The sequence below is a fragment of the Daldinia vernicosa genome (genome assembly GCF_022497035.1).
Source record: "Daldinia vernicosa strain CBS 139.73 unplaced genomic scaffold F5Y00scaffold_51, whole genome shotgun sequence".
In the NCBI taxonomy this organism is placed as follows: domain Eukaryota; kingdom Fungi; phylum Ascomycota; class Sordariomycetes; order Xylariales; family Hypoxylaceae; genus Daldinia; species Daldinia vernicosa.
This window is the reverse complement of record NW_025953967.1, coordinates 212,293-232,992: the sequence shown is the minus strand read 5'-3', so window position 1 is coordinate 232,992 and position 20,700 is coordinate 212,293. Positions and strand designations below refer to the sequence as shown.

Below are 20,700 nucleotides of genomic sequence, written 5' to 3'. Positions count from 1 at the left end.
TTTCGGTTGCACGGGTATTATGATCTCCTTGAATCATTCGTCTTCGTCAACCCGTATCTCGATGTGGACACAGCTGTGACAGGCAGGTTATTTTACGTCACCGGTTCTAATAGCTGGCATCATACTACCCGGGGATATGGCATTCTCCGGTTTGCTTGTTGTGATGACCAGATCTAACTCGTAGTAGGCAAGTGAATAGTTACGGCACAGGTAACATATGAGAGTCAAGGCTGCGGCTTACGCTAGCTAATCATCATATATTCATCGCGAGGTGAGGAAAGAAACAATAGCCATCTCACCTCTCTTGGGGATGCTATCTAAATAGTACCTATTGATGTAGTTGCTAGACTGTAAGATGGGACCATTACTTGAATCATAAACATATTAATATTGCACCCTTGGTAGTCCCAAGTCATGCTATGACAATTCACCTTAGCCGACCTGCAAAGTCAACATAGTGATACAGCCCTAATCACCGATAATCAGCAATTTATAAACTAACTCTTCGACCGAGCGGCCATCCATTTTGCTCCCTTCAACTATTACAGCTTTTGCTCCCTTCAACTATAACAGCTTTTGTTCCCTTCAACTATAACAGCCATCATCTTCAAACTAAGCCAACGAGAGCCGAACGAAACAATGTGCTGGTCGTATACCCTCATCTACACCTGTTGGGACTGCATAGCAACCGGCCGATCCGCCGCAGAAGCTTGCACCGTTGTCGAACCTGGCGCCGAGGATCCGGTACGCGGGGGCTACAATCACGAAGGATCGCTCTGTCCGACGCGGTATCTCGGGCCAAATCCGAACGGTCAATCTATTGCCCCTATGTATTGCCCAGCCTTGCGGGAAGCCTCTAATTGCTCAACACCTCTTAACGTTAACGTCGCCAACACGGCCGTACTAAGACTCTTTAGTCCCACCGGCAGGAATGGAGAAGACTTCTTATATAGTCCCCCGGAGTACCGTTTCTGGGTGTGCCCTGCCCATCGTCAGAGATACCTAGCACTGGGTCCCTTATACTCGGGGTATGACATGGTACGGCAGAGCGAACAAATCGAGGCACGGAGAAGGTAAAGGGAGCGCGCAGAAACCAAACAGATGGAGCAAAGTCTTCATGAGGCAGGCTATTTATCTGTACGAGAGGAGGAAAATTGTATACCGGGGTGGGCGTGAACGTGGTGGGCCAACTCTATAGTCAAAGCGCGGTATATTAGGTTAAACATCTAGCAACCTCTCTCAGGGTTAATAGACGAGTGGCCCGGAATAATACTTAACGATGATCTTAGAAAACCCCTAGAGAAATATCCGTCAGCGTACACTTTGTTAGACGTGCTCCCCTACATAGGTCCTTTGCCTCGTAATAGATCTCAGGGTTGGAGAGAAATGGGCCTTCTAGTATTCCATATCCTTTTTCTTGTCAATCTCCAGCAACGATCCTTCGCCTATATCCCGCGCTCAACCCAACCGTCTCTATCCATGTGACTAGGACTTCCCAGTTTCAGTGATTGTAATATTTTGAAATAATCGAGTATACCGAGACGCGCAGTGAGATGATAGTGTGTTCAACATATATACCCTCAGATTAGCTCTCAAGTTCTCATTGACAACCATTCCCTCGCCCTGTTTCCGTACGACGACGAAAGCAGAGTTTGTTCAGGCTGCCTGCAAATTTGGCTTTTTGGAATTGGTCATCACCGGGCATTCTTAAGTTGTATCGCTGCTAGTTGCAGCTAAGAAAAAGAAAAAGGAGAACCTGTTAACATGGACGATCATAGACTAACTCATCATCGTCAGATTAAGCAGTCCTCCAGACACCCAGCAAGGCTCCGATTGAAAACTATGAGGGACTTCATCGAATGTACGTCATTCTCACCATGTGCTATTTGTCGTCATTGCCCCCGCGCTGGTATTGCCTGAAAATACTGAGTAGTCCTAGAGATGGGAAGCCGATGCCGTGCTAAAGGCGTGTATCTCCTAGCTCAGATTTCTGTTCTTGAGTATTGTCATTCGCCGTAGGCCTAAGAGAAGGTCCTGCGGCTCCAACAGTCTCCGTGACGGTTTTCTTCACTGCTAGGCTATGAACTAAATTCATGTAAAGATATCGTTGGGAATTGCTTGTAGGTCGAAGCTAGACGCTTGTCCGCTTAGATCGACCTGTAAACTTCGTAGAAGAATATCAAGTCATTAAGACGACTGAGAAAATGGCGAAAATATCAAATATGAGAGATTGATGAAGTGGCAAATATGAAATGCTCGAGACCGGATTACCGTTATGGAGTATGGATGACCACCGCACGCTTAATTAACTTGCAAGACGCCGTTATAAGTCTGCATGTACGAAGTAGACGGTTGCTTTAGTAAGATAATAGTTAAAGATCCGATAATGTAACTATATCCATCAACGGCTTGGATGGAGCGATAAATTCAAGCGACATATATAACAATATTTCCATGTCGATTAGAAAAAGATGAAATGGTTAGAAGTTAGAACGTTCACGCTGAAAGCGCAAGATTAAGTACATATACGTAATGATAAGAAAGAGCCCTGTGCGCTGAGCTGTTGAAGGTCGCGTCGCGTTTAACATATAGCCCTATGATTGGTTGGTTGGACCAGCAGCTATGTATCATGTACCCACTATATTATGGGCCATCAGCCTCAATGGAAACGAGGCTGAGAAATTTCACTGTGCTCATCATGGATCTGTGCCCAATAAATACATACGGAATACTTACAATTCAACCTTTTCTCAGCAGCCAACAATTTCTCTACGGGCCGACTATATCAAGATCTAATCGCATAGAATATAATAGTCAAAATGGTAAGTAAACGCGATTTTGTATATTCTACTCGTCGATGAAGTCCAGAATTAACCCTTAAACAGGCGCGTAATTCAGAGAAGGCCCAGTCGATGCTCTTTCGCTTCCGCGAGGCGCAAGCTGCGGATTTGGGTATAATCGACGCGGGACGAGCACGACGGCCCAAAGTTATCACAGAAGTAGATTCGATTCCGGCGTGCGAGAAATGGAGAGGTCAAACACTCAAGGAAATCAGTCGGAAGATGTCCCGAATCCAGGAGACATCTCTTAGCGACTACCAGATCCGAGATCTCAACGACGAAATAAATAAGCTCATGCGAGAGAAACACATGTGGGAGGTACAAATTAGGAATTTAGGAGGCCCTAATTATATGCGTGGCGGTGGCAAAGTCTACGATGAAATGGGTAGGGAGATCCCAGGAGGAGGCAAGGGGTATAGGTATTTCGGGCGAGCGAAGGAATTACCTGGTGTGAAAGAACTGCTCGAAGCTGCTGCGCAGAAGAAGCTGCAAGACTCGGAGAAACCATTAGAGTCTCGCGAGGACCTAAGGAAAGCGGTTGACGCCAAATATTACGGGTATGCACCTGACGAAGAAGACGATGCATTACTTGAATATGAGGCCGAGAAGGAGCGCGAGGCGTTTGAGGAGCTTTTAAAGCGAGGGAAGGCAGAACCTCCTCCAGGATGGGAGCCGCTACCTGGTGACGTGGGAGATGGTAAAGGCTGGGAGTTGCCCACGCTAGAGGAGGTGCAACAAGAGCTCATAGAAAGGAGAAGGCGAAAGCTACTCGACCAGATCCAATAGGTAAACCTACCTGGGTACTTGCCCATTTCTTCTTGCTATGTTTGTTCGTTTGTTCGAACAACTTCTCCGGGTTCAGATTGAAGAGGCATCGGAGGGAGAGCATCGTCAACCACATTTTGGCATCTTTCTTGGGTCTTTCGTTACGGCTTCCAGCATTTCACATTTCATTCGTTAATATATCAAATACCCCTATATATACCCAATCAGTCAAGGTATTACATCGCAAGTAAAATAGCATAGCCATTGGCGTACTCGAGGGCAAATCGGGCGCACCATGTCTTTCTCGCTGCCACCCGCTCCTCCACCCTCTCCCCACCATGCTTTCAATGGTCTATCTATGGAAGAGCGATGGGCTCGGCATCTTCGCAACCGACAAAATATGATCGCAGGGGTCGGAACTTCAGCTACGGTTGAGCAGCAGACTCGGTATCATGAACAACTCCGGGGTCAATCGACTACTGCACGACACCCACTGGGCCTAACGCTGGTTTGGTTACGGCTTCGGGAGTTGCTAGCTGGACAAATTCCTCTTGGGGTGGTGAGGTTTTTGAGCAAGTATACGAGAGAACACGAACCAAGCGAATATCATAGGCCAGAGGCATCTCTATACCGATACAGCGAACGGGGAAACCGCTTTGAATTTATCGATTCGCCCTCATCCTCGCTGTTCGTCCTGTCCCGTCCCCAAAGTCATCGTAGTCGTCCCCTAAGCTAACAGTGAATCGTGCCACAGCAGCGATAGACCAGACTCGCTTTCGTCTGCAGAGACGGTCGTGTTTGCAGGTGGAGCGTCAAGCTATACTATCCATGCGGAAGATAATAGGCTTATAAACATTCTGGGTCGGTGGATAAGTAATGCCCGCGGACAATCAAGGGATATCTCGTTCTACGGGTTGACGAAGACAGTTATTCGTAAAGTTTACGCACTCTTTATCACCACCACTGACGCTGCGACTCAGATCACCCCATCCAATAACAATGTCCATAATTACGCCTCTGTCATCAGTGACTCCAATGTGTCTACTGATGGTATTCAAGCTAATATAAAAGGTCGTACTGGCAGTACTGTCTTAGCCGTTGGAGAGGGCGTGGGGAAAAGTGTTGGTATTTCTACTCGAGCATCTAGTGGTCATATCCGATGGTCCGATATCGAAACCGCACGTTCTACGACTGAAACCCTCACTGCCGTTCGTCAAGGCAGTAATAATAACGGAAAGAGAAACATTCCCGTTGCATGCCCTGCCTTCAGCGTCCCCAATGATTTACTCACGATGAATGGGCAGGTGAATGGGCAGGTGAATGGGAATGTGTCGATACCGACTCTGGTTGTTACGGAAGCGTCATCCCCTTCGACATCCCCTTCGACATCTGTTAGTAATGCAGAGAATACAAGCCCTACGAGAACCCCAGTTCCTACTAGAGCCCCTAGTCCCACCGGAGAACCCACTGCTGATCCTATATCGGGGCTTTATGAGGTATCCTTTCCTCCTACGAGAACCCCAGTTCCTACTAGAGCCCCTAGTCCCACCGGAGAACCCACTGCTGATCCTATATCGTGGTCTTATGGGGTATCCTTTCCTCCTACGAGAACCCCAGTTCCTACTAGAGCCTCTAGTCCTACTGGAGAATCCACTACTAATCCGGTAGCGAATGGTCAACATCAACCATCCAACGGCTTTTCATCAGGATCATCAGGATCTGCCGAGAGTTTGGTTAATGGCGGCGAAGCTCACACTTCTAATTCGCGCGAGGAAGGACCCTCAACTAGTACCCATACATCTACGTTTCCGCAGCAACCGCAAGGCGAGCGCGTAGCTGATAACAGATTATCACCTTCGGACTGGACACCTGCTACCCATGAGATATCTTCTTTCGAGCATGATTTAGATCTTGCTCTGGTGGCAGCACTACAACGGCCGCCCAGGCCCGAGAACCCGCCGGGATACCAGCCGATACAGGAAAGTGTCGCAAACCAGCCGGTACAGGAAGCTGTCGCAAACCAGCCGCCAGTTCCTGATGTAAACCAGCCCCCTAATGTCGAGCAAGGTGGTATACCACCAGCGCCCCCTGATGTCGAGCAGGGCGCAGTAGTAGCACCCCGCAGGCGATCTATCCGGCGGTGGTTGGGAATGCTGGCGAGAGACTTCAGGAGATGGTTCCGCGGCCTGCCTCTCACCGAGAGGATTGGATTCATCTCTATCCCCGTGCTCAGCCTCGTTAGCTCCCTTGTTCTTTGGTCGGTCCTTAACACCTCTCGATCTTAACATTTGTTTAATCAGCTCAACAACCACAGCTCTACTTCCTTCCTCGGGTGGGTTGCCTTGTATGGTCTGTTGCGGGACGGTGGAGGAATTGTACTAGTGATGAAGTACCTCTGGAGGCATGTGCTATTGGGTTTAGGGGATTATTAGATTTTGCAAAAAAGCGGTTTTTGTTTTAGAGGAATATCATGTCATAGCCAGCGTTATGTAGAGTAGGCTTGAAGATCATTCTATAGTTACTTGCTTGGTAGTGGATTGCCTACCTACCTTAGGTACTTACTCTTCCTACTAATTAGGGTACGTTAAATAAATTACTCTACTTGCGTTTTACCACAGGAGCAACCTCGATTCGTTCCCAAGCCTTGATATTGTTCATTTATTGTATTTATTTCCGTTGAAAGTCGCAGCTATGTAGCGAACTATTCGATCCAAACATATAAACCCGAAACCTAGCCATGTCTACCTAGGTAGTTAAAGAAGCAATAAGTACACAATCTGAAAACCAAAGCGAAAACCAAAGCCGTATCATATCATATCATATCATTCCCACATCAATGATCACTCTTAACAATTCTTCTCCCAATGCTCCTTCACCCAGCCCGCAATAAGGTCCGTCAGCGTGCTATTCGAGTACACCTTAACATCGTCAATGCTATAATCACCACCGCTGAATTTAAGCGCGGTGATAACCCACGGCTGGACGTAGTCGATGAAGACTAGGTCTACGGTTTCGGGGTCCGGGGCAGGTGTTGTGTCGTTGCTGGGGGTGGGGAACGAGATCTTGGATTGGATGCAGTTGGGCACGGCGTAGAACTTGATAGGCGAGTGTATGGCGTCGTCTCCGTCGTCGCCTAGGTCGTCGCGCGTCGTGTAGCCGCCTACTAACTCGGGGTCATCGCCCTCGCCTTTGCCCTCATCTTGCTTAGACAAGCGGTTGGCACCTGATAGCGGTTTCTGCGGGGCGTCTTCCTCTATGAATAGCGGGAGTTTGCTTTCGTTGTCGGTCGCTGCGGAAGCCATCTCGAAGAATGGACTGCGCGGAACCGCTTGCTCGGGAATTGTCAGGTATCGGGTGTCGAGAGCGCCGCTGAATACCTGGCCGCCGCTATTGAGTAGCTCGAGAACCTTGCTGGCGATGGCGTAGGGCACGTCGGGAACGTAGTTGAACCTGCTGATGAAGGGTGAGATGAGGTATGTCGAGTCCTTCGTAAATGCACCCTTGAAGATGTCGAAGCGAATAGCTCCCGTGTTGACGATAGCTAGGCGCGGGACGTCCTTCCTCTCCTCGTTGACGATAGTGTCGGGGATGACTTGCGTCTCGAGCCAGCTAAATATACTAGAGTCGCTAGGGTAAGGGGAGCGGCTCATCCAGAGGTCTTGCGGCGCACAACCGAACGTGTCGTCAAGGTTGAGGCTTTTGCGACCTTCGGCGATGAGTCTAGAAACGTTGCGGCCGTGTTCGGTAGGGAAGGTGGTTTCGTTTAGGCCGGTATGGTAGTAAAGACCGAACAGGTTGTTGTCGATGTAGCGCCTCTTGAAGTTGACGGTTGCTGCTTCAGCCGAAAATCCGCTTCCGCTCTTCTTCTTGATACCGTCAATAGACAAGAATCCGATGGTTTCGAAATATCGACCGCTAGCGATTGCGTATGCCTTATCATCAAACTTCCTCGCATCTCGTACGTGGGCGTGGCCACCGAGGAATGCGATGGGAGTGTACCAGTTCTGGTCTCTAATGACCTTGAAGATCTGTTCGAACTCCTTCATACGAAGACCGACGTGGCCGATGACGAGGAATAGATCGGGCTTTTCTCTTATAGCGTTTTGGAACCACTCCTCCTTCATAGTCTCTTCGACGGGCTGCACGACGCTATTGTTCGCATTCCGATCAAAGTTGAACAGGAACCCCAACGCGACGACATTGTAACCGAGGTTCTTGGTAGTGAACTTGATGTAACGTTGGGCCTGGGGGATCTGGTTGCCGGTCTCGGGCTCAATGTAGTCGAGGTTGGAGGCGATGTAGGAGTGCTTGAATTTTGGAACCGTTGTGTTGTGCTCTCGCGCGACCGAATATTCTTGGTATAGCTCGTGGTTCCCAGTGCAGAGAGCATCGACAGTTTGCTCGCCGAAGATGTCATAGGAGTATTTGCCTTTCGGATTGGAGGCATCGTATAAGCCGTTTCCTTCGATCCTATCGCCCGTATCGATGACTAGTAAATCTACGCCCTTCTCATCGGCCTTCTTTTTCATATGACTCGTAAATGAGATGTAGTCACCCCAGTCGGCTGAGTATTGCGGTCTGGCGGTAAACAATGTTAGCAATACAATAGTCGGTCAACTAATATTTACGTTAGGTATGTATATGTATCTCACTCTTGCAGATGACCACCAAGCCAGCCGTGTATATCTGTGGTATGGATGAAATTGATTTGTCCCCATTCGAGATCTCTCATCGGAGCAGCGACCGGCGCGGGAGCTCCAGGCTGAGAGGATCTAGCGACTGTCGCCAGGGACGCGACGAGGATAATCCTTGGGATCATGTTTGATTTATTTAGTGATACAACTTATGCCCATAGCCCGTCAAGACTCAGGGATATGTAACAGACATGTAAAAGGCAACCTTAACTTATGTAGGTGCCTGTGTCCAATGCAGAGGTCCAGTGTTGAGTGGTAGTACATGTGAGTTGTCAGCCTAAGAACGCAGCCTATGTATTGTACATGGACGGGACAGTGGGAGCTGATAGGTAAGAGACTGTTGACCGTCCGGGTACCTGCCAAGCTTTAAGTTGCGTCACCGGTAACAGCTGGAGCTCTCCTGCAACCGATAAAGCTACACGGTAGGTACAGATGCGGATCCACCGCTTTAGCGTCAAAGATAGCGGATTCGGTACCTGTACTGCCTGTACTAGCCCGCCTGCCCGCATTATATTAACCTTATCGATAACAAACACCGTACAAGAAACTCGCTTCAAACCCGCCAAAGGACGTAAACTAACATATAAAATAACACCAGCTTAGAATGCCGAATATCTCTGGGACCACATGTCTACATATGTCAGGCATTCCCAAATCAGAGCCACCCGTAGGGTGATCTCTTCGCAATGGAGGGCCGCCATTACACAGCGCCGCTTTCTCCAGCAAGCCGCTGCAAATACGGACCCCTCGATTAGGAACGAACCACCTATTGAAGGCAACGGGCAGACAATCCGCCTCGCAGTCAAGGATAATATTTCTGCCCTGGGGTTTTCGACAACATGTGCGTCCAACATTCTTACAGGGAACAAGGTTCCCTTCGATGCCACCATAGTCAAGCAATTAAGGCAGAGGGGCGCAGCTGTGACAGCCAAGGCCGGTATGGATGAATTTGGCATGGGCACACATTCTACGACATCCGCATTTGAGGATATCCACAATGTTTGCGGCCTAGAAAAGTACTCAGCCGGAGGCAGCTCTGGGGGAAGTGCCGTCGCCATAAGGAAAGGAGACGCCGAATTAGCTCTCGGCACTGACACGGGAGGATCTGTTCGCATGCCGGCCGCATATACCGGCACCGTGGGGTTCAAACCGTCGTATGGCATGTTGTCCCGTTGGGGCGTCGTGCCCTACGCAAACTCCCTAGATACGGTTGGATTACTTGCTAGAACCGTGGGTCCTATAGGCACGGCCATCGTAGGGCAAGGGCTCTACCTAGAACATGATCCTAATGACCCAACGTCTTTGCCTTCTCACGTGCGCCAAAGATGCACCGCAGAGCGAAGAGGCTACGATTCCTGGAATCCAGTCCGGAATGGCGCAATACAGGGCTTGACATTCGGCATCCCGATAGAATACAACATCGAGGAGCTCGACCCGCGCATACGACAAGGCTGGTTGATAGCAGCCCAAAAGATCGAACAATTGGGGGGCCGTGTCGTTCCGGTATCATTACCCTCTACAAAAAATGCGCTCTCTGCCTATTACGTGATAGCACCGGCCGAGGCAGCATCCAACCTTGCCAAGTACGATGGCATTCGTTACGGTCAAAGGAATAGCGAACAAGCTAGTGATTCTTTCGAAGGCATCTTATATGCAAAGACAAGAGAAACCGGCTTTGGAAGCGAAGTAAAGCGTCGCATCGTGCTAGGGTCGTACACGCTCAGCTCAGAGGCTATAGACAACTATTTCATACAAGCCCAGAAAGTCCGTCGGCTCGTCAGAAGAGACTTCGATCGCATCTTCAAACTATCAAACCCGCTCGAGGACCAACAACCTTTCGATCTCAGCGAAATGGAAGATACAATACAGCTAGAAAACAAGTTTGGCCCCACCCAAGTCGATTTTCTTCTGTGTCCCACCGCACCTACGACTCCGCCCTTGCTCGAGGACGTTATGAGACAGACACCCCTGGATTCCTACATGAACGATGTCTTCACCGTTCCAGCTAGCCTTGCCGGGTTGCCCGCCATCAGTATTCCCATGGATATCCCCGTTGATCCAGCCAAGGAAGAACAAAAACTTCTAAGCTTTGGAGGCATGCAGCTCGTTGGGCAGTATTGGGATGATGCGCGACTGCTCTCCGTGGCCGACGTTCTCGCGCCCCGTATATTGCAGCAACCCCTCTTTTGAGTTCCGACCAACCCAATGCTAGAGACTAGATAATACGTCTCATCTCCCTGATCGGAATGGAGCTTGCCGATGAACATAGGGTTAGAGAGAATCTGTATGATATAATACCCCATAGACTTTAAACCAAGATCTCTTCTAACTCTTACCATCTGCTCATAACATGAATATAGAGCAAATTTGCATTCCAAGTGGCCGTAATATTTGGCAGTATTTTGTACGGCCCTATCTCTAGGGCCAAGCGCGTAACTCCTCGTAGTCGTATTCTCTCATCGGTCATCCCTACCAGATTCACCACTCGAATCAACATCCATACCACTTCGCGATCGGTCTCTACCACGGGACCTCGAGTCTCCCCTCCCGCTTGACCCGGAAGTCGATCTCCTACGGCCCCTATCCGAAAGCTGCTCTCCCTCCTCGATTAACCCCTCATCGTCACTATCCGCCCTCGCGTCTCCATTAGTATCGCCATTCATATCCACATCCTCATCCTCCAATAAATCCTCAATGTCGCCAAGCGGGCTGGTCCTCGGTTCTAGCAACTCCAAGTCCTCGAGGACCTCGCGCTTCGGCATCTGCCACAAACTCGTAGCGCAGACGCGGTCCTTCGTTAATAGGTCGTCGACGAACTGATCCACATACGTCAGACTCGTGCCCGCGCGCCCCTTCCGCCGTAACTTCCGCTTGTCCTCGAGGAAGGGCTCCAGAATCGTATACACGGCCTCGGCGCGTCGCGTCAGCCGCACGTAGAAACAAGCCAGCGCGCGCAGGTACTTGAAGCGGTCCCCTCCGTAGCGTAGATACTCTCCGAGGACGGCGTCGTCGGGCGCCAGCTGTAGTAATTTGAAGGCCAGACATAGAAACGGGCTCGGCTTCTGGTTCCCGCCGTAGGTGCCGCCGATGAAGGAGACGTGGTCGACGACGCGGTCGACGATGTCGGCTTCGTTGACGCCGAAACATTGCTCTTTCCAGAAGTAGCTGTCGACGATGCGCTCGCGTACGGCTTTTTCCATGATGGTGGCGGGGTTGAGCCCGTTGGGCGCGAGGGCGGCGTTGGAGCCGCGCTCGTCGAGGAAGCGCCGCTCGTCGGCGCGGTGGGTGTTGGAGCCCATGGTTTTCGGTGTGAGGGGGGTGGTTAAGGGGGAGGTTGTAAAATTGGATGATGTAGTTTGATGGCTAAAAGGCCACTTGCAAGATACAATTAATGTTAGGTACGTAGGTCCAGAGTCGAGAAGCGGGTGGACAAGCTGAATTGTTGCTGTTCTAATCGATAATACTCTCTTATCGGTTACCTAGCTAGCTATCTCGTAGTTAGCTTTTATCGATAAGATACCTAATGAGGTATTGTACATACGGAATACGGGGGCTAAGCATAAAGCTTTCAGGGACCTCGGCTTTCAGCCCTACGAACAGTTTTACTAAAATCACTCAACTACCTAGTAATTACTGTATCTCTGGTCTCCGATCCAATGAGCCTCCATCGTGAGGTAGCAAGTAATCCGATGGAAAAGATTAGCCGCTCTTCTTAGAGAATATTGCTACGCGTCTCACCAAATACAGGAAACTAGGGCTCCTCCTAGTATTCTTCATACTCTCCTAAGTCAACCTAGACAATAAGAGAAACAATTCCGCGAGCAACTAATGAGTATATCTAAGAGATTTCTGACACTACCTAGGCTATCTAATTAACATAGGTTTATGGTTCTAGGGATTCTAGGGATTCCTGCTACCTTAGGAGGTAGGTACTCTTGAAAGCTTGTTAACCTTTGGAAATGATAGACAACCCAGCAGACAAGTTGAATTTGTAGACATTATACGGCGACGTCAGTCTTCTCGCGCGAGTCTTCGTAGGACCTAAGCTTCCTAAAGTGTCCCACTAATAATAATAATAAAATCCTATTATATCATAAAACACAGAGAAGTGGCATTATCTAAGAATCCTTTCTCATAAAAAGGGGGTTAGGGGCTAAGGGAAGGAAACGGTTCTAGAAAAGGAAAACTAAACTTTGTCAAGGGACAGCAACACGGAATAACCTCCCCGTATCCTATTACAGGTTCAATAAGCTCAATGACCCATGTCATCACCTGTCCAATACTAGAGATTATCTCCTCATTTTCACCATGTTATCGAGCCCAAACACCTGGTTTGCTAGGCAAGAGGGTTACAATATTATTGGACAATTATTTATGATTAAAGTTGAAATACAACCTTCATGTGAAATTATGAGGTAGCAAGGATCGTGCCACTTGAAAACTTCAAGAACAAGTGAGCTAAATGTAACCATCCTCTATACACTGGCAAGGAAATGATCCATAGTATAACCCCGTAGTATAAAGTTCCTCCACCGAACGCTTTGACTGATATTACGTACTCATCGATCGAGATTTTATGGCCTCTCGGATTAGTATTTTACGTAGATGGGTATGTTGAGCGCTCAGGCCTAGGTTGATCGTATACTCTTTAACATTGTGTTACAACATCCGTGTGGAACCCTCGCAAACAATACCGGCCCTCTTATATCCACAAAATCGGCGTTCAAAAAAAAAAACTTTCATTCCCGTGCTAAGGGGCTCCGCTAATAGGGCAGCATGAGAATTTGTCGTTGGGGCACGGGAGAGACTTCGAGAATGGGAACCTGATCACGTTATATTGGTCCAAGTTTCACAGGATGGCAAATCGACTTATGCCTTGCTTCTAGAGTAGGGTCATTTGAGTTCTTGCATACCCATGGCGTAGACTATAGTCCGTTTGGAGAAAGAAACTTTTATGTAAGGAAACACTTGCGAACTCCTGTAGATGTTATGTTACATGGGTGGTTAGAAGCTTTGATATCTTCTACGTCTAGGTACCTAGGTAGGTAGGTATCTATATAAATTCAACGCCTTGACTCGTGGAGGAAAACATTGGCTAGGCCCCCTTTATTAATCAATAAGGAACGAAGTTAGATGATAGGTCCCAGACTTGATCGCGGCTAAGTATTAGTGATATCCCTGTACTCCAAAGAATATCGCTCTCGCGGGATATAAGCGAATGGGATAGAGTATCTAGCGTTCCACAACAGCTTCGGTTAGAAGACTTGATGGCGGCTATCGTCGCGTGGCAATTACGGCTGGCATCTGGAGAAGATCGTCGGGGCCAGTAGGACTCCAACCACAGGGCTATAACCCTCATCTGGATCGATATCCATTGTCTACTCACCACTCTATCGGATAAGATTTAGTACTAGACAGGGCCGTTTGTATTTTAGATCATAGTTAATCTTCCAAACTAAGTTCGTTTAATCAATATTCCACATTCCTCTCGCCTCCCTTACATTCGGGTCAGTGCGTATCATATAGGTAGGTATTGTCGACCTAACGTAGGGGGTCATTCTTGCTTCGGCTTAAACATGTAATATCCCTGAGCGTGTTGGAATCTGATCGCGGGGTTAATTTCTAAATAGTAGATAGCAGACCAGTGCTTTGATTCCGCATCGGAGAGAGCTAAACCACAAGTAATAACTTGAACCTTGTCGCGTCCTCTGTCCCGGGACCGGATGCCCCATCCGGTGTCCCATTCGGATATGCAAACAAGAGAGATATACACTAGAGCCATAGTAGAGGATCCTCGAACTAACATGCCTCATACCGGTTAACCCTAATCGGTATCGACGACAATTTGTACAAACGGGCATATCCAAGCTCGGGGACTAAGATCCGAGCCGAGTCCATGCGGCTGATACAACGGTAACATATGTTTACCCTCTCATGCTTAAACTTGAGGGTCTCTGAAGTCATTGCGTTTTCTTCAACGCCCATTTTTGATAATAAAATATTTATGTTTACGTGACGAATTACACTCGTTCCCCCAGAACCGGTTCTGGACACAGTCGTTCTCGCTTCTTATAGGCCGACAAGACTGCCCAAGTGTGGTCTTCTTCGGCAAGCAAAAGAATTCATAACCGAATGTAAGCAGGGTTATCATGGCTACCTGTTCGTGGTTGCTATATTCCAAGACAAGAACAACTGTATCAACTAAAAACATGCGTGAAAACAGGTCCATCCATAATATTTGCTCGAGATTGAGGCATTGAAATATTTCTATATATAGAGGACCTCTAATCCGCCTCTTAGGATTGTGGATCTTACCAGCTTCGGCGCCTTGGGCTTGGAATTAAAGACAACATGGCAAACCCCTCTACGATCTATTTATCGAAAGGACTCGGTGCTGGAACGCTGGCCGCTACCATAATCCTAGGTGTCTTCTCTTGCATCATCGTCCCCTTGCGAATCTGGGTCAGAGCTAAGAAAGGGGCTATCGGCTGCGATGACTACTTGACGGTGATATCTCTCGTAAGTTTCTAGCTGATCTCTAGGGATAATTACGAGGATATTGACGTTTCTCAACGCTAACCAATGGTGTAATCGTTTTGCTACAGGCTCTCTATATTTTCTGCAGCATTGCGGTTATCCTGGGCTGCTTATCAGGTTGGGGCGCAAAGGACGATGTCATGTCTAAAGTAGATCCGACGGGTCAAATAAAGAAGAACGGGCTAAGATGTAAGTTATTAATACTTTCAGCTATATTACAACATAACCTCGCCGTTGGGGAACTAACCAGTATTCGGTCTTCTAGGGATCTTCGTCTATGAGGCATCCTATATGGTGTGTCTTCCGTTTATCAAGACTAGTATTTGCGTCGCTCTCCTACGGATCACTTCAGCCAAGCGCTACGTTATCCCTTTATGGTTTATTATAATTCTTGGCGGCATCGGGTCAGCCATAGGTTTTGGAACTGTGATAGGCCAATGCAAGCCCATTAGCGTCGCCTGGGAGGGAGGGCATGCCGACTGTAGCGGGCTCGAATTAGTCGGCAAGATGTCTCTCACTATGTCGATTATAATCATCGCAACTGACTGGCTATGTGCGATCTTTCCTGCGCTTATTCTGTGGAACTTAAATATGAAGCCAAGAGTCAAGGCATCGCTTATATTTGTTCTATCTCTTGGGGTTTTGTATGTCGTCCTATCCTCTAAGAGTTGTCTTATATTATCATAGAGTCGGACTAACACATGATTTATATCTACTACAGGGCCAGTATATGCACATGCGTTCGAGTACCATATGTACGCATGTATGTACACGTTGAAAAAACCCCTCGCGATGGTCTCTGTATGTTACATCTAATATCTTTACGCGCCCTGTACCCGTACATTAACAACTAACAACTATATAGATAAGGGGTGTCGTATAATGGTTTGGTCCATTGTCGAGTGCGGCGTTGGCATTATCGCGGGCTCTCTCCCGCCGCTCCGGCCGCTGCTCACAAGATACGGCTTCGGGCTTAGCTCAAATAGCAAGAATCCGACCTACGAGCTTCAAGCTAATAGGGGTTCTAATTTCGACCTTTTCAACGGCAGGCAAGCACTCCCTGCAGCCCCTGATGCCGCGGCCCGCCCCATACGGCTCGGAAGCATAAAGCGGACAGGCCGAAGTGGCTCGCTAGTAACAACCTGCCAAGCAGGGCCTCAGTCGCGCCCAGAGTTGTGCGATGACAATAGTGATTCTGATGACTCCTCGGACCGCAAACTAATAATCGTGAAGGATACGCGGATAGACGTCAAGTACGATGCTGTATAACTGAGGGCTTGAGCGAAAAGGAAGCTAAAATGTACCTAATCTCAGATGTATTATTAGGAGGTACCTAGGGGAATATCCTCATTTGACTGGGGTTCGAGCGCATCTAAAAGGGGGTTATATTCGGCGTGTTGGCAATATCAAGAAATTGGAATCTACATAGGAGCGTTGGGACTACGCCAATCTTCGAATTTCCATGTTAGGTAGAGGTACCTACACTGAGAACTTGGACAATATAGCAATCTTTCCAACTGATAATCTGCTTTAGCGCTGTCGAGCACTGACAAACATGAAGTCTAACCTCATAGATCCCCATAGTTATAACTTATCATTCTAGGTTGACGATGCAAGGGACCAAACCAACTGAGCTTTGAACAAGCTTCTTCAATTACCGTAAACGGCCTAACCGCAGCTCAGACTATCTTCGGTCCCCTGGGGATCCCTAGTCCTTTTGGGACAGACCTAAGAAAGGGAGACGCCTTCGACGATCGCAAGCCAGAAGATGGCCCGGTCAACGTCCTCATATATGGCTCGAGCACTCCTCTTGGCTTAATATTTGGCACAGGTAATTAATCTGGTTAAGCGGACGACCGGGAATACTATTTCTCCTAATCGGTACCGCTAGCCCCTCTAGACACACTCTCCTGAAGCAGAAGCCGTATAGCTATGGTGTGCTTGTTGATTATCAAGATGTGAATTGGCCTGAGAAAATCCGCGTCGCTACGGGTAGTAAAGGAGTAGAAATTGCTTTGAACTGTATTTCGGAAGGAGATACGGTTCATAAGGTAGACAGTGCGTTCGGATCGAAGGGCGGCAGACTTGCTAGATTCCGCTCAGAAGAGTCCGGATGTTTAGACTTGAGCAATATTCGTGCTGAGACACTTTACGGTGCCTCGCGGGAGTGTTTCGGCGCTGATATTGAGTTTTTTTGGCAATTATTTTATTCTCGTTCCCCTGTTCTTGCCCTACACAGAGCTACCTTGCTAAGCAATGTCATTATACAAGATTCAAAATACTAGCAAGCCCGAGAGCGCGGAAGCTGGCAGACAAGTTATTCCAGTACTTAGGATCGGGCCTTGAGAAGGGTGAAGTCATGCTGGAGCCGAACCCTATACGGATGATGCCAGGAGGTCTCGAGAGGATTGTGCCGGACGGATTTCAACTGATTGGCTCACTGCTGGTAAGCGATCGAACAGCGAGTACGCGGACTGAAGATTATATGCGGCTGGTTAGTATGGAGAAGGTGGTCTATTCCCTCGAATAAGGAGGAAAGGGTGAAATTTGAAGTTTTAGTTATGCAATGAGGGGTTCCAGCTTCAGGAGACTGCAGTGCGAAGTGCCAGTTTCGACAAGATGGCATCAATTGACACATCTCTCTCCCGCGTGCGTACCAACGATGGCTGTCTGATAATATAATGGTACCGGGAATCGGATAGTCGGCATATGCAAAGTTGCACTTGACACGATACTACGTAGTAGGTCAGCCATAGCTGAGCTGTTGTCCAACGGAGTACGCGAAGAGTATGACCTCGGCGAATCCAATGTCTTGATGAAGTTTGACAAATCGTATTAGGTGCACCAAATATGAAATATTTACAAAATACAATTTATCAAGCTCCTACCTACCTGTAAGTAACACCTAATCGTCAACTTACCAGGCGTAGGTATATAAAAAGTTCGTCGCAAGGGTGTTACCATATGATCTACAATCGGGATCGGATCAGATCGCCAAGTCGGTACCCCGGCCGAGAGCGTTGCTGTGCGTTGCCCGGGAAACACGAGACTCGAGACAAAACAGGAAACCCGTTCTCAAAAGATGGTTCTTAGCCAACACTTCAGAAGCGTTTAACTTATTGTATATCGCTTCATAAGCTACTATTTTCATCTAGCTTTGTATTTCTGAGCTTTCATATCTATAGATACCTACCTATCTATATATATCGATCTCTTATAATTTCGAACAAGAATGCTTTTGACATCGTCGCAGGTCTCGGTGGTAATTTCGTCAGGAATTGGTACGGATGAGCCCCTCCAAAACGGGTAAACAGCCTAAAATAGTTCCAACGGTCAAACTGACAATGATCTGCCTTTTTTTCTTTCTTTCTAGTTGTCTTATTCACGGCAGCCTTGTTTCTCAGCGGCTATACAATCCAGCAGCGAACACTGCGCGACCTACGAGCAGCCATCAAACCCAACCGGATACCTCGACCGAGTCCCAAAGTCTACTTCCCAGAACACCACGACGCGCCTAGCCAACTCGAGGACACGATAAACGATTCACGACTACGGCACCGCCGTAAGAAATATAGCGCAGAGGAGGAAGATGTCGTCACTGTGCGGCATACTGTGCCGGAGGAGGAGCTAGAAAAACCAGAGTGGGAAGAGTCGGCAGCGTCGGAGAAAGACGACGCTGCTGCTGGGGCATTTGTGGGAACGCCGGACGCTGTGGAGGAGCCTACACCCAAGAAAAAGCTCGAGGAGAAGCCAGTCAGTAGAGCTGAGAGGAGACGGAAGATTAAAGAAGAGATACGACGGTTGTCGGAAGGCCAGGAGCGAGTATACTATCAACGACGACTATGGTAGTTTTACTTGACTGTTCTGTTCTGCTACTCTCTAAAAGCTGCTATTTACTTGCTACTGTTTATATAGGCACGCATTGGGATTGGTGGGACTTGGGCTCTTTGGGAAATCCGGGGGCTGGTTTTCGGATAAGATCTAACCTGGTGGATTTTGGGCACGGTATATAATGATAAAGGGACGGGTAACGTAGGATCTGTACGAATAGTTTATGGGACAACGGCTAGGGTTACTCGGTTATAACGCAGGCGGGTCTTTTTGCCTCATGAACAAGCAGGGTCTTGAGAGGTATAACATAACAGAAACAATGTGTTGAGGCTGGTGTGATAAGTGAAGCTGAGAATTCTTTTTGTTGAAATTATTTGCTTCGAGGTTCAACACTATTCTGACTCGTCTATATAAACTGTGCCTTTAGGGGTTGCAGTGAAGCAGTGTCATCTGCACCCGATCAAGAACTTTGAATCTCTGAGGGTTGCGAATCAAGTCTCACGCGAGGGCTGCAGGTGATTGACTGCCAGATAAGGACATCGACTCCGGGTAGGATCTGGGGCGGATGGGCGACCACCAATAGACCGATAGATGCACGTAGGCGGTCTTAAGGTTACTGCCGAGATGGTTCGTCTCGATCTAATACTATGTAGCTCAGACCCGCCAACCTAATGGCAGTAGTAAATTTTGTGAGGCTGTGCTATAGCTAGTTAAACTACTACGGCATACTCGGCTTCGCAACGAAGATAACTGAATCTTTTGCCGGAGACATGGAAAATCCATTACATATAAAGGTTATCAATTTTAAGAGTTAAACATTCGGTATGCAGGTTTAAAAATGAATAACAACGACGTAATGATATAATAAAAATGGTGATACTTGGGCTTTAAGTGATGTAATACCTAGCTATCCCCTTGACTTGGCATTCAACTATACTTTCATTATTTCAGTATTAATACATAAGACTTGACGTCGTTCATTAACATAATAGGGAAACGTTCGATAATTAGTACAAACCGTAAATATCATTGGTATCAATACTGAAAATAGTGGAGGTGTAGTCGAATGCCAGTCAAGGGGTTAAGACGTGGTTCGCCATAAAACCCATATTCCAACCTACTTTCTTGTTTCTTATGCATAGGATGATGGGTGTATACCTGTATCGGTAGGCTATAAACTCCGGGTTTACCTATAATGAAAACAAATAGATTATATAACCAAGCATTATAAGGCTCGTGTTTTAATATTAGACAGCTGAAGAGATATGTGTCTTATTTACCTCTCTTTCACTGTTGATTTGTGCTGATGTCTCGTATAGAATGATAATCACGAGCTCCCGTGAAAATGCTGAGCTGTCTCGGTTCCCTTCCCAATCATGGCCGAGCAGGTTTCTAGGCGGGCCGTTGTGCATTGCTAGGACATGCAGGCGAAGATCTAGCCAGGAACACCAAAGCTCCGAGTCGTCAATTCTCAGAAGTGGATAATTATTATATATATGTAGGTACCTAGCCTTACACTACATACATACTGTACGGTTATAAACAGATAACGAGATTTATTGGCGATCAACTGATGTAACCGTTCAGGAAATAAATGATATTATTCTCACAGATCCGTACGATATCGTCATTCTCAGCCCTGAATAGAAAAATGCGGTATTATTGTCCAAGTGACAGTAATGATGTTTATACCCCTGTCTTAGAGCTCTACTTACCTAGGCAAATACCCCGCTACATCGCGACAATCTGCGCCGGATAGACCCCGCTGGTCTCGCCCTGACAAGGAGACTTCTCTCGTTGCGGTCAAGATAATACATAATACATAAGACAGTCAACTGTTCTACACTAGGTTATGTATGTACACAAGACTCCGTTTAGCTTTAGTCACAATACCCCTCACCCAATCATTATCTGTGACCGGGGTAGTATAGGGATGATAAGATAAGGTATAGCCAATCATATGGACAGTTGCCTACCAAAATAGGTATAGTGGGGACTGCTGAACTGTCGTAATTCTTGTGTACTGTAGTCGT

The 20,700-nt window shown here is 47.7% G+C and overlaps 7 protein-coding genes across 7 annotated transcripts; 5 read left to right on the top strand and 2 right to left on the bottom strand.

Moving 5' to 3' along the window:
- The first annotated feature begins 2,699 nt into the window (after positions 1-2,699).
- On the top strand, positions 2,700-3,763 carry F5Y00DRAFT_161685 (Isy1-like splicing factor). The gene is made up of 2 exons (XM_048004713.1): positions 2,700-2,822; positions 2,886-3,763. Exons 1-2 carry the CDS (start codon positions 2,820-2,822, stop codon positions 3,624-3,626), a joined length of 744 nt encoding a protein of 247 aa, XP_047861803.1. The 5' UTR covers positions 2,700-2,819; the 3' UTR covers positions 3,627-3,763.
- On the top strand, positions 3,764-6,217 carry F5Y00DRAFT_161686 (uncharacterized protein). Its single transcript, XM_048004714.1, has 2 exons — positions 3,764-4,292; positions 4,360-6,217. The coding sequence occupies exons 1-2, from the start codon at positions 3,901-3,903 to the stop codon at positions 5,888-5,890; spliced, it is 1,923 nt and encodes a 640-aa protein (XP_047861802.1). The 5' UTR covers positions 3,764-3,900; the 3' UTR covers positions 5,891-6,217.
- Positions 6,218-6,248: 31 nt separating this feature from the next.
- Positions 6,249-8,827, bottom strand: F5Y00DRAFT_161676 (ser/Thr protein phosphatase family). The gene is made up of 2 exons (XM_048004712.1): positions 8,258-8,827; positions 6,249-8,183 (listed from the first exon to the last, which is right to left on the bottom strand). The coding sequence occupies exons 1-2, from the start codon at positions 8,422-8,424 to the stop codon at positions 6,452-6,454; spliced, it is 1,899 nt and encodes a 632-aa protein (XP_047861801.1). The 5' UTR covers positions 8,425-8,827; the 3' UTR covers positions 6,249-6,451.
- A 22-nt stretch (positions 8,828-8,849) lies between these two features.
- F5Y00DRAFT_161671 (amidase signature enzyme) lies at positions 8,850-10,660 on the top strand. The gene is made up of 2 exons (XM_048004710.1): positions 8,850-10,583; position 10,660. The coding sequence occupies exon 1, from the start codon at positions 8,927-8,929 to the stop codon at positions 10,487-10,489; it is 1,563 nt and encodes a 520-aa protein (XP_047861800.1). The 5' UTR covers positions 8,850-8,926; the 3' UTR covers positions 10,490-10,583; position 10,660.
- On the bottom strand, positions 10,623-11,852 carry F5Y00DRAFT_161675 (PRP38-domain-containing protein). Its single transcript, XM_048004711.1, has one exon. It carries the CDS (start codon positions 11,596-11,598, stop codon positions 10,756-10,758), a length of 843 nt encoding a protein of 280 aa, XP_047861799.1. The 5' UTR covers positions 11,599-11,852; the 3' UTR covers positions 10,623-10,755.
- Positions 11,853-14,135: 2,283 nt separating this feature from the next.
- On the top strand, positions 14,136-16,298 carry F5Y00DRAFT_245497 (uncharacterized protein). The gene is made up of 6 exons (XM_048008972.1): positions 14,136-14,433; positions 14,523-14,818; positions 14,905-15,025; positions 15,102-15,480; positions 15,558-15,637; positions 15,702-16,298. The coding sequence occupies exons 2-6, from the start codon at positions 14,651-14,653 to the stop codon at positions 16,103-16,105; spliced, it is 1,152 nt and encodes a 383-aa protein (XP_047861798.1). The 5' UTR covers positions 14,136-14,433; positions 14,523-14,650; the 3' UTR covers positions 16,106-16,298.
- A 1,463-nt stretch (positions 16,299-17,761) lies between these two features.
- Positions 17,762-19,430, top strand: F5Y00DRAFT_245492 (uncharacterized protein). Its single transcript, XM_048008971.1, has 2 exons — positions 17,762-18,117; positions 18,210-19,430. The coding sequence occupies exons 1-2, from the start codon at positions 18,069-18,071 to the stop codon at positions 18,683-18,685; spliced, it is 525 nt and encodes a 174-aa protein (XP_047861797.1). The 5' UTR covers positions 17,762-18,068; the 3' UTR covers positions 18,686-19,430.
- Positions 19,431-20,700: the final 1,270 nt, after the last annotated feature.

What these genes read in the sequence shown, in the direction of transcription:
- F5Y00DRAFT_161686 (XM_048004714.1), top strand. Translation starts at nt 3,901, where the DNA reads ATGTCTTTCTCGCTGCCACCCGCTCCTCCACCCTCTCCCCACCATGCT. An exon ending in GATTCGCCCTCATCCTCGCT is followed by an intron (nt 4,293 to 4,359) that starts GTTCGTCCTGTC and finishes ATCGTGCCACAG; the next exon opens with CAGCGATAGACCAGACTCGC.
- F5Y00DRAFT_161676 (XM_048004712.1), bottom strand. Translation starts at nt 8,424, where the DNA reads ATGATCCCAAGGATTATCCTCGTCGCGTCCCTGGCGACAGTCGCTAGA. An exon ending in CTTGGTGGTCATCTGCAAGA is followed by an intron (nt 8,184 to 8,257) that starts GTGAGATACATA and finishes GTTTACCGCCAG; the next exon opens with ACCGCAATACTCAGCCGACT.
- F5Y00DRAFT_161671 (XM_048004710.1), top strand. Translation starts at nt 8,927, where the DNA reads ATGTCTACATATGTCAGGCATTCCCAAATCAGAGCCACCCGTAGGGTG.
- F5Y00DRAFT_161675 (XM_048004711.1), bottom strand. Translation starts at nt 11,598, where the DNA reads ATGGGCTCCAACACCCACCGCGCCGACGAGCGGCGCTTCCTCGACGAG.
- F5Y00DRAFT_245497 (XM_048008972.1), top strand. Translation starts at nt 14,651, where the DNA reads ATGGCAAACCCCTCTACGATCTATTTATCGAAAGGACTCGGTGCTGGA. An exon ending in ACTTGACGGTGATATCTCTC is followed by an intron (nt 14,819 to 14,904) that starts GTAAGTTTCTAG and finishes GTTTTGCTACAG; the next exon opens with GCTCTCTATATTTTCTGCAG. An exon ending in AACCCCTCGCGATGGTCTCT is followed by an intron (nt 15,638 to 15,701) that starts GTATGTTACATC and finishes ACAACTATATAG; the next exon opens with ATAAGGGGTGTCGTATAATG.
- F5Y00DRAFT_245492 (XM_048008971.1), top strand. Translation starts at nt 18,069, where the DNA reads ATGCTTTTGACATCGTCGCAGGTCTCGGTGGTAATTTCGTCAGGAATT. An exon ending in GGTAATTTCGTCAGGAATTG is followed by an intron (nt 18,118 to 18,209) that starts GTACGGATGAGC and finishes CTTTCTTTCTAG; the next exon opens with TTGTCTTATTCACGGCAGCC.